The 14,024-nt window shown below is 45.4% G+C and overlaps 1 protein-coding gene across 1 annotated transcript in view; it reads right to left on the reverse strand.

Moving 5' to 3' along the window:
- Positions 1-13,197, reverse strand: part of MYOZ3 (myozenin 3) — a 22,550-nt gene extending 9,353 nt beyond the window's left edge. Inside the window, exons 1-5 of the mRNA XM_015423576.1 lie at positions 13,145-13,197; positions 8,215-8,307; positions 5,035-5,189; positions 4,158-4,229; positions 2,313-2,460 (exon numbers count right to left, since the gene is read on the reverse strand). Coding sequence (XP_015279062.1) covers positions 2,313-2,460; positions 4,158-4,229; positions 5,035-5,189; positions 8,215-8,299 — 460 coding nt within the window. The 5' untranslated portion in view covers positions 8,300-8,307; positions 13,145-13,197. The remainder of the gene's footprint in view (positions 1-2,312; positions 2,461-4,157; positions 4,230-5,034; positions 5,190-8,214; positions 8,308-13,144) is intronic.
- Between the last annotated feature and the right edge of the window lie 827 nt (positions 13,198-14,024).

The raw sequence follows: 14,024 nt of genomic DNA on the forward strand, positions 1-14,024 counted from the left end.
ATATATAAAAGAAAGTCCCCTCACTGTAAAATCGACGCCCAGGCCAAACCGCTGGACCTAGAGACACCAAATTCAGGGCGAGCGCTCCTACCGTGGCGTAAGTGCTCGCTAGAAGGGATTTTTTTTAGAAATTTGACCCCTAAGTGGATCAAAAGCGGGGAAATGTGCTCCCCCATTGATTCCTATGCAGCTGCCGGGCAGCTGCCTCTCTGCACCCTCCACTCTCTGATTGGTAAGCTGCAGAGTTCAGTGTTCTGAGGTAAAAAAAAAACACCAACAGTTACAGGGGACTGCAGAGAATTAATGACGGTTGAGGAAATCAGGAGTGGCCAAGAACCACCTGTGAGGTGAAGCAAAGCTGCTGGCCCAGCCTCTCTGATGGCTTCCAACACACTCCCCCCACCTCCTACACCTAACAGGCGGTTGTCTGTCAGGTGCAGCCCCACCTTCACCGTGGCTTCTAATACTCCTCCCTCTCCCCCTCTTACATTGGACAGGCAGCTGCCTGTCAGGTGTAGGAGAGGAGGTGGGATGCTTACAGCCGCTGGGGAGGTTTGCTCAGCAGGATTGCCTTAGCACTACTGCTGGCCCAGCCTCCCTGATGCCTTTAAATACAATCCCCCCAACACTGGACAGGCCAGTGTCTGTCAGGTGTAGGAGCATTGCCAGGGTATGAATGTTTATGGGGAGATAGTAAAGGGCATTTCTAGGAGCCATTTCGATGTGTGCCTCCCTCATTAACCTGAAGAAATGTCCACCACTCCCTCACACCAACTCCCCCTCACACCCCTCACCTCTTACTGCCCCCAAGAAAGCTCCTGGCAAACGTCAAGTTAGATATAACAATGCTACGAGGAGGCAACTTAGGAATGTGGCAAAGACATTTGCACATAGTACTCCTGCGGGGCACTGAGCTGCACAGGCCAAGTACCAGCAAGATCACCCTGAGGTGCGCAGAACAACACAGTGTCCATATGAACAAAACAATCCAGGAACACAAGTAGAGAGGCCATCACTTTCGTGGAAGGTAGCAGGAGCTGACTTAACAGAAGACTGCTTCTTAAATGGACAGTTCTATGTTGCCTGCTCCAGAGTGAGCTCACCAAGCAGCCTGGTGATCCTAGCACCTGAGGGCAGAACCACCACTGTGGTCTACAGAGAGGTCCTTCAGTAGAGGGGGGGGGGAGTACGTATGTCTCACTTCATTTTTTCCACTACAATCTTCTCCATTAGAATTCCTACAACAAATGTTACATTTCAGGCTTCACATCATCAGTATTATAACTGGGTTTATGGAACTTAAATACCGTAGCGAAACACAGGTATCAGGCTAGTTTTACATATGATAAAGGTCTTTGGAAAAACTGTGGGTGTCTAGGGCTGGGAAGAATTCACACTGGGATCCAGGTGCGAGCCATTATTACTGCTTCACTTCCACCTGGGTGTGGAAAATAATGAGATAATCACACCCCAATCTCTGTTTTATACTAGGCCCTACTGTGACATAGGAAAAAAAAATTAAACATGAAAAGTAAAGCTACTACAAAGAAGAAAGGGGGTGGGATTATAATCAGGATGGACTTTGCACACTGGTTGTCCAGACAGTAAAAAAGACATCAATGGCTGCGGTCACACGGAACATTAGCGACACTAGAGAGATGGAAGATAGGCGGATTTTCCGGGCGTGATCTCACCGCCACATCTGGGAAGCGTAGAGCTCCTGTGGCTCACCCGAGGCTTCCCGCCGAAGATGCGGGGTAAAAAACTAGTACCTCCGAGGTACTAGTTTCCGGTAACCGTGGGGCAAGGGTGGGCGTCTGATCGCGTTTCCGGTGGCATCCTGAATTGTCCATTTTTGCTTTTAGTACCTGATAGGTTCAGGACAGACAAAAGGAAATACTACTTTACACAGAGAGTGATTAAAATGTGGGATTCACTGCCAGAGGATGAAGTGATGGCCACAGGGAAAAACAGCTTTAAGAGGGGATTAGATAGATTCCTGGAGGATAAGTCTATCAATGGCTGCTAGCAGTGGTGACTGAGGAGAACCTCCACATTCAGAGGCACTAATCCCCAGAATCCCAGTGCCGGGATGCAACGTCAGGGAATGGCCTTGGCCTCTAAGCCCTGTTGTTGGCCATCCAGAGGAACTGGTTGGCCACTGTGTGAGACAGGCTGCTGGACTAGATGGACCATTGGCCTGATCCAGCAGGGCTCGTCTCATGTTCTTATGTACCTGCACTTGTGTTGATAGGCTCAGAAAGGCAAAGTATAAATATGTTAATAAATGAATAAATATTCTGGCTTAGTACCTGGAGCAAGGCTATCAGGATTCAAAGCTTTGCTCATCTGCAAAACTTTGTCTGTCTTCTTAGGTACTTTGGGGGGTGCCTGCTTTCCTGAGGCTGCCCCATGAAGCTCTGTGGGATAATTCTCCTTCCCTTCTGCATTATGAAGAGGCTGGTAGACAAAGTAAAAGAGGCAGAGGTTGCAAAGGGGTTTTATCATCAAAGTGGTCTGCTTAGCTTGTTCAGGACTGGGTGTTCAGGGCAATGTGGAATAATAAAGTGAGAAGAAATAACCCTGATCACAGTTGTTTGACAGGAAGATGCTTTTTAGATTCAAGAGTGGGAAAATAATGTTGCATTCATTTGAAGCAGGCAGAATAGGAACAATCGCTACATACAATGGGGTCTTTTCACACAGAGGTTTTGCTGTGGGTTGGGCACTGACCAGTGTTTTCCTCCATGCTCCCCCATGTCTTCATTTCCCATCTGTTGTCTTTCCATGGTTTCCTTGACATTTCTGTGTGCTTTCTCAGATCAGTGGTAGTTTGAGAAACCACAGAGAGATGGCAAAGAAAGAGAACAATAATGAGGAACCTCAGAGGAAAAACACAGCAGGTCAGCACCCGAACCACTGTGACTGGAACTCAGTCCAAAGCTGCTTCTCCCAGTGTTCCAGTACTGCTTCTCAAATTGAAACTCTTCATTGTGGTAATTAAAAACCAAGGCACAGCTACAGCCCAAAGTAAATGGAGTTTATACTACTGTAACTGTCACAGTTTGGCCCAAGGAATTCTGGGAACTGTAGTATGATGTGGTAACAATTCTGTATTTGCTTGTCTCAAAGAACTATAGTTCCCAGGGTTCTTTGTGGGAAAACAATGAGCATTATATCTGTTTAAATCTATAGCAGGGGTCCCCAATGTGGTGCCCATGGGCTTTCCTGGGGCCAACCAAGGTTTTTTAGAAAGTGAGCAGGCCAGTGGGGCTTTTACCCAGCAGCACCTCTGACTGGCTGTGCAGTTTTTAAAGAAAAGCTACCATTGCATGTTACATTTCACTTTCATCCCCATTATAAAATTAAAGATCTTTTACACTGGAAGCACATAAGCAGTTAACAACCAGTGTCATATTGTGGTTAGGATCTCGGACTAGGATCTGGGAGACCCAGATTTGAATCTCTACTTTGATATTATATTTGCTGGATGACCTTGGGCCAGTCATACACTCTCAGTCTTACTTCACAGAGTTGTTGGGAGGATAAAATCGAGGAGAGGAGAAGTGTTCCCATTAGGGAGAAAAGTAGGGTGAATAATCAATAAGACCATTCACTTAATACCATGGTAATAACCAGTGGGCCAATATAGCAAACAACAAATGGCACTGCCTCCTGGTGAAGGTTCAGGCTATCTCTCAGCATTTCTGAGGCAACTTCAGGAACAATAAAGGTAAAGGTTCCCTTGCTCGAAAGCCAGTCGAGTCTGACTCTAGGGTTGCGGTGCTCATCTCCGTTTCAAAGCCGAAGAGCCAGCGCTGTCCGAAGACATTTCCGTGGTCATGTGGCCGGCATGACTAAACACCAAGGTGCATGGAAAGTTGTTACCTTCCCACTGAAGTGGTACCTATTTATCTACTTGCAATTTCTTGCTTTCGAACTGCTAGGTTGGCAGGAGCTGGAACTAGAGATGGGAGCTCACTCCGTCATGCGGCACACTCGGGTCTTGAACTGCTGAACTACCGACCTTCCACAGCCTGCAGTTCAGTGTCTTAACCACTTGAGCCACCACAGCTCCTCGGGAACTATACAGGACAATAAACACCATCCTAAAGAAATGGGCCCAGTCCCACCCGTTTTATGCAAGTGTCACCGACCATCTGCCCATTTGTTATTCCATCTGCCTCGTAGATTGGATGCAAGCTGCCTGCTGCTGTTCTGTTTGAAGCCTGGGGGGAGGATAAAAGAAAAGAGTATTAGTTTCATAGCATGGGCATGGACCATGAGAACTCCTAGGGCTGTGAACACTTAAAGGTCCCTAGCTGAATGGTTTTAAAGTTCCTTCCGATTGCCATTTGCAATCTAAGTGGTTTCTATTTATGGTTTCTGGGCAAATTATGGTTTGCCGATAAAAACGGGAGGACGGGAATTGCAAGGTTGTGCAATTCCCAGGCTTGTGGAATTCACTTGTGATTACAGGATCCTGTCCAAGAATGGCTGAACAGAGATCTACCAGATGTTATTGCTATAGATTAGCTGGAGGGTCATGGGATGTTTCAGGACTGTAACTTGATTTTGTCAGCCCCGCCGTGCTCCAGTTCAAATGACAGAAGAATTACATGAGGGTAAAACAGCCTTGACTTCCTTTTCCAGCTCACTTCAGCGAGGGCAGAAATGCCCTGGCTTCCATTCTTGTCAAATTCTATTCAAATAAGGCATAATTGCGAGACAGGAGGAGGTGAAGGCCTTTGCTGGGCAAACAGGAAGAGAAGCCCACACATCCTCCTTTATACTTTAAGATTAGCAAAGATGTCTGCCCCACCTCTAGCCCAAACAGATTGGTTGGGGAAGATACGGGCTGTCATGTTTAGGCAGTGCCCGAGTTCAGCCTTTAGGGATAGAACCCAAAGTTTGCTGGGTCACCTGTAAGTTTGGTCATCTCTGCATGCCTTCCTGCAGGTGTGGCTGAGCAATACATTCATTGCACTTGCAGGAGCTTTCTGTCTCCCCCTGCAATGTGAAAGCATCACTCACAATTCTGTAACTTGTAGGGTATTCCAACACAAACTGCTGCACCCTCTTCTGCCTCTGCTGGTAAAGCCTGGAACCCCTGTTTATTGGTAGGGACAGCTCTTCCATCATCAAGTCCTGAGGGATGCTAACCTTCTTACCCAGGTCTAGCTCTGGGACTGGAAAAAAATACATATGCACAGACATACAGAAAGAAATTCAGAACAGAATAGTAAGATCCATCCTAAGTTGTCAGGTGAGCATTGTATTGAATAAATAAAGATGCAAGATATTGTAACAAATGTCCTACTCCGTTTTGTGATGAGGCAGGTTCAGGTGCCCCAGAACTGTCTCCATTTTTCCACAGTCCCACAGCAACTGTGGGGAATGGAAATGTAAAGGTCCTCAGAGGCCTGATTCAGCTTGGGACTATAGCGGAGGAGAGGAGGGGTTCCTGTCTTCCCTCCCACAATGTTTTCCTGAGCTGAATGGCCCTGGGGTTGAGGGAGTTATTTACCCCATTTTGGACCTGCATGTGCAGTATTCCATGTACATGCAGCTGCAAAATTGACGAAGAAGAAGAAGAGATTGGATTTATACCCCGCCCTTCACAACCCAAAGGTGTCTCAGAGCGGCTTACAAGCTCCTTTCCCTTCCCCTCCCCACAACAGACACCCTGCGAGGTGGGTGGGGCTGAGAGAGCTCTTGACAGAAACTACTCTTTTTCAAGAACAGCTCTTATCAGAACTACAGCTTGCCCAAGGTCATCCAGCCAGGTGCAAGTGGAGGAGTGGGGAATCAAACCCGGTTCTCCCAGATTATCAAACCCAGTTCTCCCAGATTAGAGTCCGCACACTTAACCACTACACCAAACTGGCAAATAACTCCTCTCCCACCCCCAGGGGGAACCTGACCCTGGCTCTCTGCAAAACATAATATGTAATTCGTAATTAATCTGTCAGCTGGACGTTGGGACTGAAGACTCTAAGGCAGGGGGCCTTAAGGCCAGGTGTTGATGTCACTAGTGAGGTGCGGACGTCACTTTCCATGCATCTGGAAGTGATGCCAGCACGTGACCAAGTGATGCCAGGGGCACTGGCATTTGGATTTAACCTCTATGGTTTAACCACAGAGTTTTGCTCATATGCCAATGTGTCCCCAGCATTGCTGCAGTGCGCTGATGTCACTTCCAGCCACCCCCAAGCCCCAGATACCCCCAGATTGATTCTCCATTATAGCCTATGGGGCCTATTGACTATAATGGTCCTCATAGGCTACTACAATGGAGCTCGGAAAAATTTGTTGGTGCGGTTGTTTTTTTTTTGCACACCTCTATTATGCTTTTCAGTATGATCTGTAAGCTGCCTTGAGTCACAGGGAAAAGTGAGATATAAAAAACTGAATAAATAAGTAGTTTGGGCAGGTTGATAACATTTAAGCAACTTCCTGTTTGTTAGGTTAGGCAGGGATCTGACAGTGATTGTTCCTCCTCCTCTATCATACTTGACCTGTAATGCTGGTTGTCATATTTCTCTAACACCCCCACCCCCACAAAGTAGACTACAAGAGCCTCCCCTCCCCAAGTGCTGGTATGTTTTCTGTGGCCCAGCACAAGGTGACCGTTCAAGGCCAGGTCTACCAATATAGTGAAAAGGGTGGGTAGACCTGTTCTCCGGAGAACAGGTCTACCAATATAGTAGAAAGGGGTGAGTGAAATTGGACTTGATTCTGTTTTCTCTTATAATGTTTAAATTATTATTAAAATATAGTTTACATATAATTTAAAAAAATTCTTAGATTTTTAGAAGGTTATGGAAGTAATCTAAAAACTGATTTATGCGATAGTCAAATGTAGATTCACTCACAGCTTTAATGCTACCAGCTTTTTCGCTCATGAAGTAGAATTTCTGCTCACAACACTGTGGAGCTTAGAGGGAACACTGGTGGCAACCATTAGCACAGAGGGGCTCTCCTAAAAACACTATACAGACATTCATTGCAGCATTCCCTTCACCACTGGACTCTAAAGGAGCTAGGAAGATGATCTCCCACAGGTACTCATGCTTGTCTGCCTATTTTACACTTGAAGCTCTCATAACTTTCTGTGTTTTTTATAATGTCTCCATGAGTGCTAAAGAGGACTTTTTTGCACACCTCTATTATGCTTTTCAGTATGATCTGTAAGCTGCCTTGAGTCACAGGGAAAAGTGAGATATAAAAAACTGAATAAATAAGTAGTTTGGGCAGGTTGATAACATTTAAGCAACTTCCTGTTTGTTAGGTTAGGCAGGGATCTGACAGTGATTGTTCCTCCTCCTCTATCATACTTGACCTGTAATGCTGGTTGTCATATTTCTCTAACACCCCCACCCCCACAAAGTAGACTACAAGAGCCTCCCCTCCCCAAGTGCTGGTATGTTTTCTGTGGCCCAGCACAAGGTGACCGTTCAAGGCCAGGTCTACCAATATAGTGAAAAGGGTGGGTAGACCTGTTCTCCGGAGAACAGGTCTACCAATATAGTAGAAAGGGGTGAGTGAAATTGGACTTGATTCTGTTTTCTCTTATAATGTTTAAATTATTATTAAAATATAGTTTACATATAATTTAAAAAAATTCTTAGATTTTTAGAAGGTTATGGAAGTAATCTAAAAACTGATTTATGCGATAGTCAAATGTAGATTCACTCACAGCTTTAATGCTACCAGCTTTTTCGCTCATGAAGTAGAATTTCTGCTCACAACACTGTGGAGCTTAGAGGGAACACTGGTGGCAACCATTAGCACAGAGGGGCTCTCCTAAAAACACTATACAGACATTCATTGCAGCATTCCCTTCACCACTGGACTCTAAAGGAGCTAGGAAGATGATCTCCCACAGGTACTCATGCTTGTCTGCCTATTTTACACTTGAAGCTCTCATAACTTTCTGTGTTTTTTATAATGTCTCCATGAGTGCTAAAGAGGACTTTGTGGCTGCTGTGTGCTGAGAAATGTTTAATGGTGGTCAGAATGGCAAGCAAACATATCAGGAATTGCCTAGACAATTATGGCAGCCAAGGCTGACTTACCATCTTCTCCAGTGAACTCCCTCACAAAAGCCCGGTGCTGCATTTTCCTCCCTCTGTGGCAATCATAATTAATGGTGGTCAGAATGGCAAGCAAACAAACATATCATATTAATCAATCAATAAATAAATAAATTACCATCTTCTCCAGTGAACTCCCTCACGAAAGCCCGGTGCTGCATTTTCCTCTCTCTGTGGCAATCATAACGTGGAAGAGGAAACATCTTCTTAACTGCAAAGGAACCTGAGAGTTGATTGGTGTTGTCACATCTGTTAATGCTTCTGCTGGAATACACCTGTCAATGGGGCTTACTTGAGAAGTTACACACCTTGTAGTTTAGCTCTTGTGTTCTAAAACTTGAAAATCTGGGAATGTCACCAGTCTGTAATGTATTAACTTTTCTGTGTGGTTTTGGTGCATCACTTGTTTTCCGTGAAAATTTCTGACAGAAATACAGATCTGTTCCTTGAAAATGAGAAGCAGCACTTAGCCTGCGATCACACAAACTAAATAATCCACTTTCAATGCACTTTCCAACTGGACTTTTACTGTGTGAACTGGCAAAATCAAATTCAAAAGTGCATTGATAGTGGATTGAAAGTGGATTATTTAGTGTGTGTGATCACAGCCTAAGACTAACCAGAGCCTAATTTATTTTCATGATCACCTTTGGTTGTAGGCCACCAGTACCTTATTTAAAGAACCTGTTCCTTATTTGTCTTCATAAATACTTATGGAACAGAAGAGATGCCCTGTAACTACAACTTTAACACACTACAAGATGCTATATTCTAATCAAGTACTGGTAATGTTCTGAAAGACATAAAACAGTTTTCTTACAGTTTTACATTGTTCTGGCCCATGTGAGACATTTTCTTTTTTGTGTCACAATGTTCTTCTTGTTTTGAAGTTCTTTGGGTGGCAATTCAAAACTTGCCTCTAAACAAATTTAAATTACGGTCAAATATTAGTCTATGAGGGCAAGAGGCCTTCTGAATAATTTAGAAAGCTCCAAGTTCCTGGGCTTCACTCTGGGATCACGCTCTCCACCGTGCTGCAAGACAGTGTTCCCTAAATCAGCAGCAACTATTTTGAGCTACTGATCTGGGAGGATGAGGAGATGTAACCCTGATCCTTGGACTGTGAAGGATGCAGGCAGGGATTTTTGGGATGATGATCTCATAGGGGTTGGAAGAAGGCAGGTTGTTGTAAAGATGCAATAATATTGAAGAGAATTGCCCTGAGTTCCTGGGACGAAGGGGAATAAAATGTGAGAGGTGGACCTCAAATATAATTTGATTTTAAAGGGAGGCATCGTTCATCTTTACCCACTTCTGTTCACTTGGTAGAAATACCACCAGCATAAACATATATCCCCTAGGGACCTATTCCTGTCACTGCAGTATAGCTGAAAGTAATCACTTGTTGCCTGGCCCCAAATCTGGTTTTCCTGCTGTGTGAATTCTGTGTACATTCAGTAATCCTGAACTGTAAATGTATCAGAATTGAGAAACGTTGCCTCTACTGCTGCAGAATGACTTATTATTGCCCCAAGGAAACTGGTACCAGTGCTATTGGCTCTCTGCACTCATCCTTCAATTTATTCCAGGTGCGCCAGAACAATGTTTCATCCATTTACCATCAGCAGCTTTAGCCTGGGCATTTCGAAGCCCATATCTTACCCCCATGCCTTGTCTTCTGCTTTCCCTGGTAATAATGATGTTTGTCATCTAGGGTATTTTCCACACAGGGAAGGCATTTGATGGTTTCCCTGTTGCAAACAAAGCGCAGCAGCAACAGGGTTTTCCCCAGCATGGCAGGTTTTCCACCAGTTTCCCTGCCACAGTCCCCAGCAGCAGCTACCACCCTTCCCTGGGTCACCAGGGCTTTTGCAATTTTTTTTTAAAAAATCAGCACTAGAATATCATTATATCAATATATAATTGTAACTATAGGTGTAGCCAGTTCTCTGAATTCCCAGCTTTCGTTTTTTAAAAAGTAAACATCTAGCTTCTTCCTCTGTGAAGATATGTTTTTTTCCTTATATCTCTCCAAGGGAAGGGGCTAGACCAGTGGTTCCAAAATGGCATGGACTGCCCCCTAGAGGGAAGTGGGATTATCTAGGGGGTGGAAGGGGGGCCACTGGAGGTGGGTCCCTTCAAGCATGTTGTTCACTTGTTTACAATTGACCAGGCTAGAGCACCATGCTGGCAGATGGCACTCCAAGTCGCTGCCTCCATAGAGTGCTGAAATCTGGTGGAAACTTTCGGAATTTTGAGTAAATGTGCTCTAGTCAGACCAGTATACCACATTTTGACAAGTTGTCATCTCCACATGTATTTTTGTCTCTGTCATTTTTCACGTTTTTGCTGTTACTTTTTTTGAATTTTGTTATTGTCTTCCTTTGTGGGATCATGCAAACTGCTCTTCTGAATAATACATTTCATGGGGTGGTGTAGGGTAGAGGCACTGGGGATGTGTTTATGGAACCGAGGAACCAGTGGCCTACAAATGTTTGGGAACCACTTAAAAACAGAAAAATTAGAAGCCCCTCACCCCAGTAGCAGTGGCGAGGAAATGGCTGCCAAAGGGACAGGGTCAGGAAAAATGGTTGCCATGTTGGCCATCCAAATTTTCCTATGCACTCAGCAGCCATCCAGGCTTTACTGCGATCCAGGCTTTACAGCAAAGCAAGTTTGAGAACGATCAGAGAAAAGTAGGGGAACCCCCTAGAGGTGCACAAATGCACCAGAAGAAAAAGCACGCTATCTGAAAGCATTGAACTTGGGACAGGTAGCCCATATGGAAGTTGTTTATGTATTTAAGGTTTGCCTTTCCCACAATTCTCCCACACCTGCCTACCTATACCGTTCACCTTATGTACTTCCAAGACACATTCCAAATAAAAATCAATTATTCAACAAACTAAAATGCCAGTCAACTATTGACAGTGCTAATCCCTGCCAGTCATTTTGACATGTCTACTATTTATTTGGGGGAAAGCTGAACAATCTCTAGGCTTGCCAAGTCCCCCCGGGGGGGCGGGGAAACCCCCACCCCAGAGGCCCGTTCGCCGCCGGCGGCGGATTGGGCCCCGGGGGGAACCCCATCCCAACGTGCACATCACCTGGAAGTGACGCGACCACGTCAGGCACTCTATGGTTTTCCCTCGGATGGTTGTGGCCCCGCCCCCAGCGTGCCCTGTGTCGTCATGTCACTTCTGGGTGATGTGGCGCTCCAGACGCCAGACGGGAGTCCCCTGCTCTGGAGGAATTTACACTTGGCAACCCTAACAATCTGTAGTGATTGTTCAGGTGCCAGAAATGTGGTACTAATGCCTGGCAAACTGAAGAGCCATTCAGTCTTATTTATTTCTTTAGTTTTACTTCATACCCTTCCCTCTCCCCAGTGGGGAACCAGAATAGCTTAGATTGTTTTCCTCTCCTCCATTTTATCCTCACAACATCCCTGTGAAGTATTTATTTTATTTATTTATTATATTAGGCCTTTATACCACCCTCCCTGCAAATGAGCTCAGGGTCGTATACAACAGATTCCTACAAGAATACATAAAAATCTTAGTCTAAAAATACAATTGTAAAAATACCCAATACCCACATGGCGCCGTAATACAATTCTAACCCCCAATTTACTTTACTATAACAGTGCGGGGAGGTTTAAAAGCAGTTAGTGAACCAAATGTCTGTTGGTAGCTGTTGACCATTAAACCGTTGATGTTAACCCATTGATGTTAAAACTGTTGCTGTCCTCAACTGTATGCTTGGTGGAGCATCTCTGCATTACAGACCCTACAGAATGGTAACAGATCCCAAAGGGCCCTGATGTTGCTAGGCAGAGAGTTCCACCAAGCTGGAGCCGAGGCCTTTTGGCCCTGGCTCTGGTTGAGGACAGCCAGATGCTCATTGGGCCAAGGACTTCCAATAGAGGTTGATCACTTGAGCGTAATGCTCTCCGGGGGACATACCAGGAGAGACGGTCCCATAGGTACGCTGGTCTCTGATCGGCCAGGGCCTTAAAGGTCAGAAGCAGAACTTTGAACCTGACCTGGTACTCAACTTGGAGCCAGGGCAGCTGGCGGAGCACAGGTTGTATGTGTGCTGTTACTGGTGTCCCCGTGAGGACCTGGGCCACTGCATTCTGGACAAGCTGTAACTTCTGGATCAGCCTCAAGGGCAGCCCTACATAGAGCAAATTACAGTAATCAAGTCTAGAGGTGACTGTTGTATGGATTACTGTGGCTAGGTTGGGGCAAGACAGGTAAGGGGCCAGCTGCCTAACCTTATGTAGTTGGTAGAACACCAGCCTGGCAACATTTGTGACCTGGGCCTCCAATGACAAGGGGGCATCCAGGACCACACCCATGTTCTTGACTGTCTGCGCCGGTGCTAGGGGAGCATGGTCAAGAGCTGGGAGCTGAAACCCCAATCCTGAATTCCACCCCACCCCCAGCCAAAGAACCTCTGTCTTTAATGGCTCCAGTCTCAGCCAAGTGTATGACCGGCCCAAGGTCACCCAGCAAGCTCCCATGGCAGAGTGGGGATTCAGACCTGGGTCTCCCACATCCTAGTCTGGTATTCTAGCCACTACACCACACTGGCTCTTATTAACATGTAAAATTTAATGTTGATTTAAACATGTTACATATATACATATATGCACACACAAATGCCAGGGCCTAGTAATTTGAATTATTTTTCTGGCATTATTCCTTTAAAAACAACACAAGAAGCTGCCAATCAGACTACTGGACCATCAAGGTCAATATTGTCTACTCAAGGTCTTTCATATCATCTAACACCTGATTCTTTTAAGTGAAGATGCTGGGAACTGGACTTGGGGCCGTTTGCATGGAAAGTAGATGCTCTAACACTGAGCTACAGCCCCTACAAGGAAGATTTTTGTGCTGGCTGTGTTAAAAATCTAATTTTCTCTCAGCCCACTCCAAGCTTTTTGGAAGAGTCAGTATGATGTACTAGTTAGCATGATGGGCTAGAAGAACTAAGGAAGTCTGGTTTCAGATCTTCACTCATCCATGGCGCCCACTCACCTTTAGGTCCACCACCCTCGGTCCGACTAATCTACTTCACAGGGTTGTTGTAAAGATGCAATAATATTGAGGAGAATTGCCCTGAGTTCCTGGGACGAAGGGGAATAAAATGTGAGAGGCAGGTATAAGCTTCCTGAGTCAAGCCAGGTCTCCTACTTGAATTGGCTGGAGCACACTATTTTTTGCTCAGAACTCAAGAGCTACTGTTGTTTGCTGAATTCAAGTGGCATTATCTCCCAGAAAGCTTCAAAGGAAATCTAACCAGCCTCTGTTCCTTCTGCAGCATAAAGGGGACTCTGTCAGATAGCATGATATTTGCAGAGACAGCTAGAAGCTGGAAAACTAATTAGCACTTAGCTGCTGGAGCTAATGTTACAGAGCCAACAGAGCCGTGCATGTCTTTCACGGCTTGAAATTATCCCCAGCTTGGATCAAGAACACAGCTTTCTTCCACTGCTCCGCAGGGACACTTGGCATTCTTTCATGGCACCTGCAGCTATTTGATGTTAGAGACAAGATAAGCGGACTTGCTGGGCAAATGCATAGTCCCTATACGGCACACCCTGTACCAGAAGCCATTTCCACAGTTAAATGAGTATCTACGAGAGACACTGCGGTGTAGTGGTTATAGGTTGGAGGATTATTATCAGGAACACCTGGGTTCAAACTCCCATTTTAGCATGAATCTCACTGGGGTGACCCTGAATCAGTTACAGCCCAATGTACTTCAAAGGGTTGCTGTAACCCTATAAAGATGCACTGGACAACCTTTCTTCTGGCTCAGCAGTCTTGTTCAGGTATCATATCAAACAGATTTCAGAGCAATGCTTTCTAACTGTGAAGCCGGTGTTTCCTTCTGCACACTCTTTTCCTTATGTTC

The sequence above is a fragment of the Gekko japonicus genome, unplaced genomic scaffold (assembly GCF_001447785.1).
Source record: "Gekko japonicus isolate JY-2015 unplaced genomic scaffold, Gekko_japonicus_V1.1 scaffold3920, whole genome shotgun sequence".
Classification (NCBI taxonomy): Eukaryota; Metazoa; Chordata; class Lepidosauria; order Squamata; family Gekkonidae; genus Gekko; species Gekko japonicus.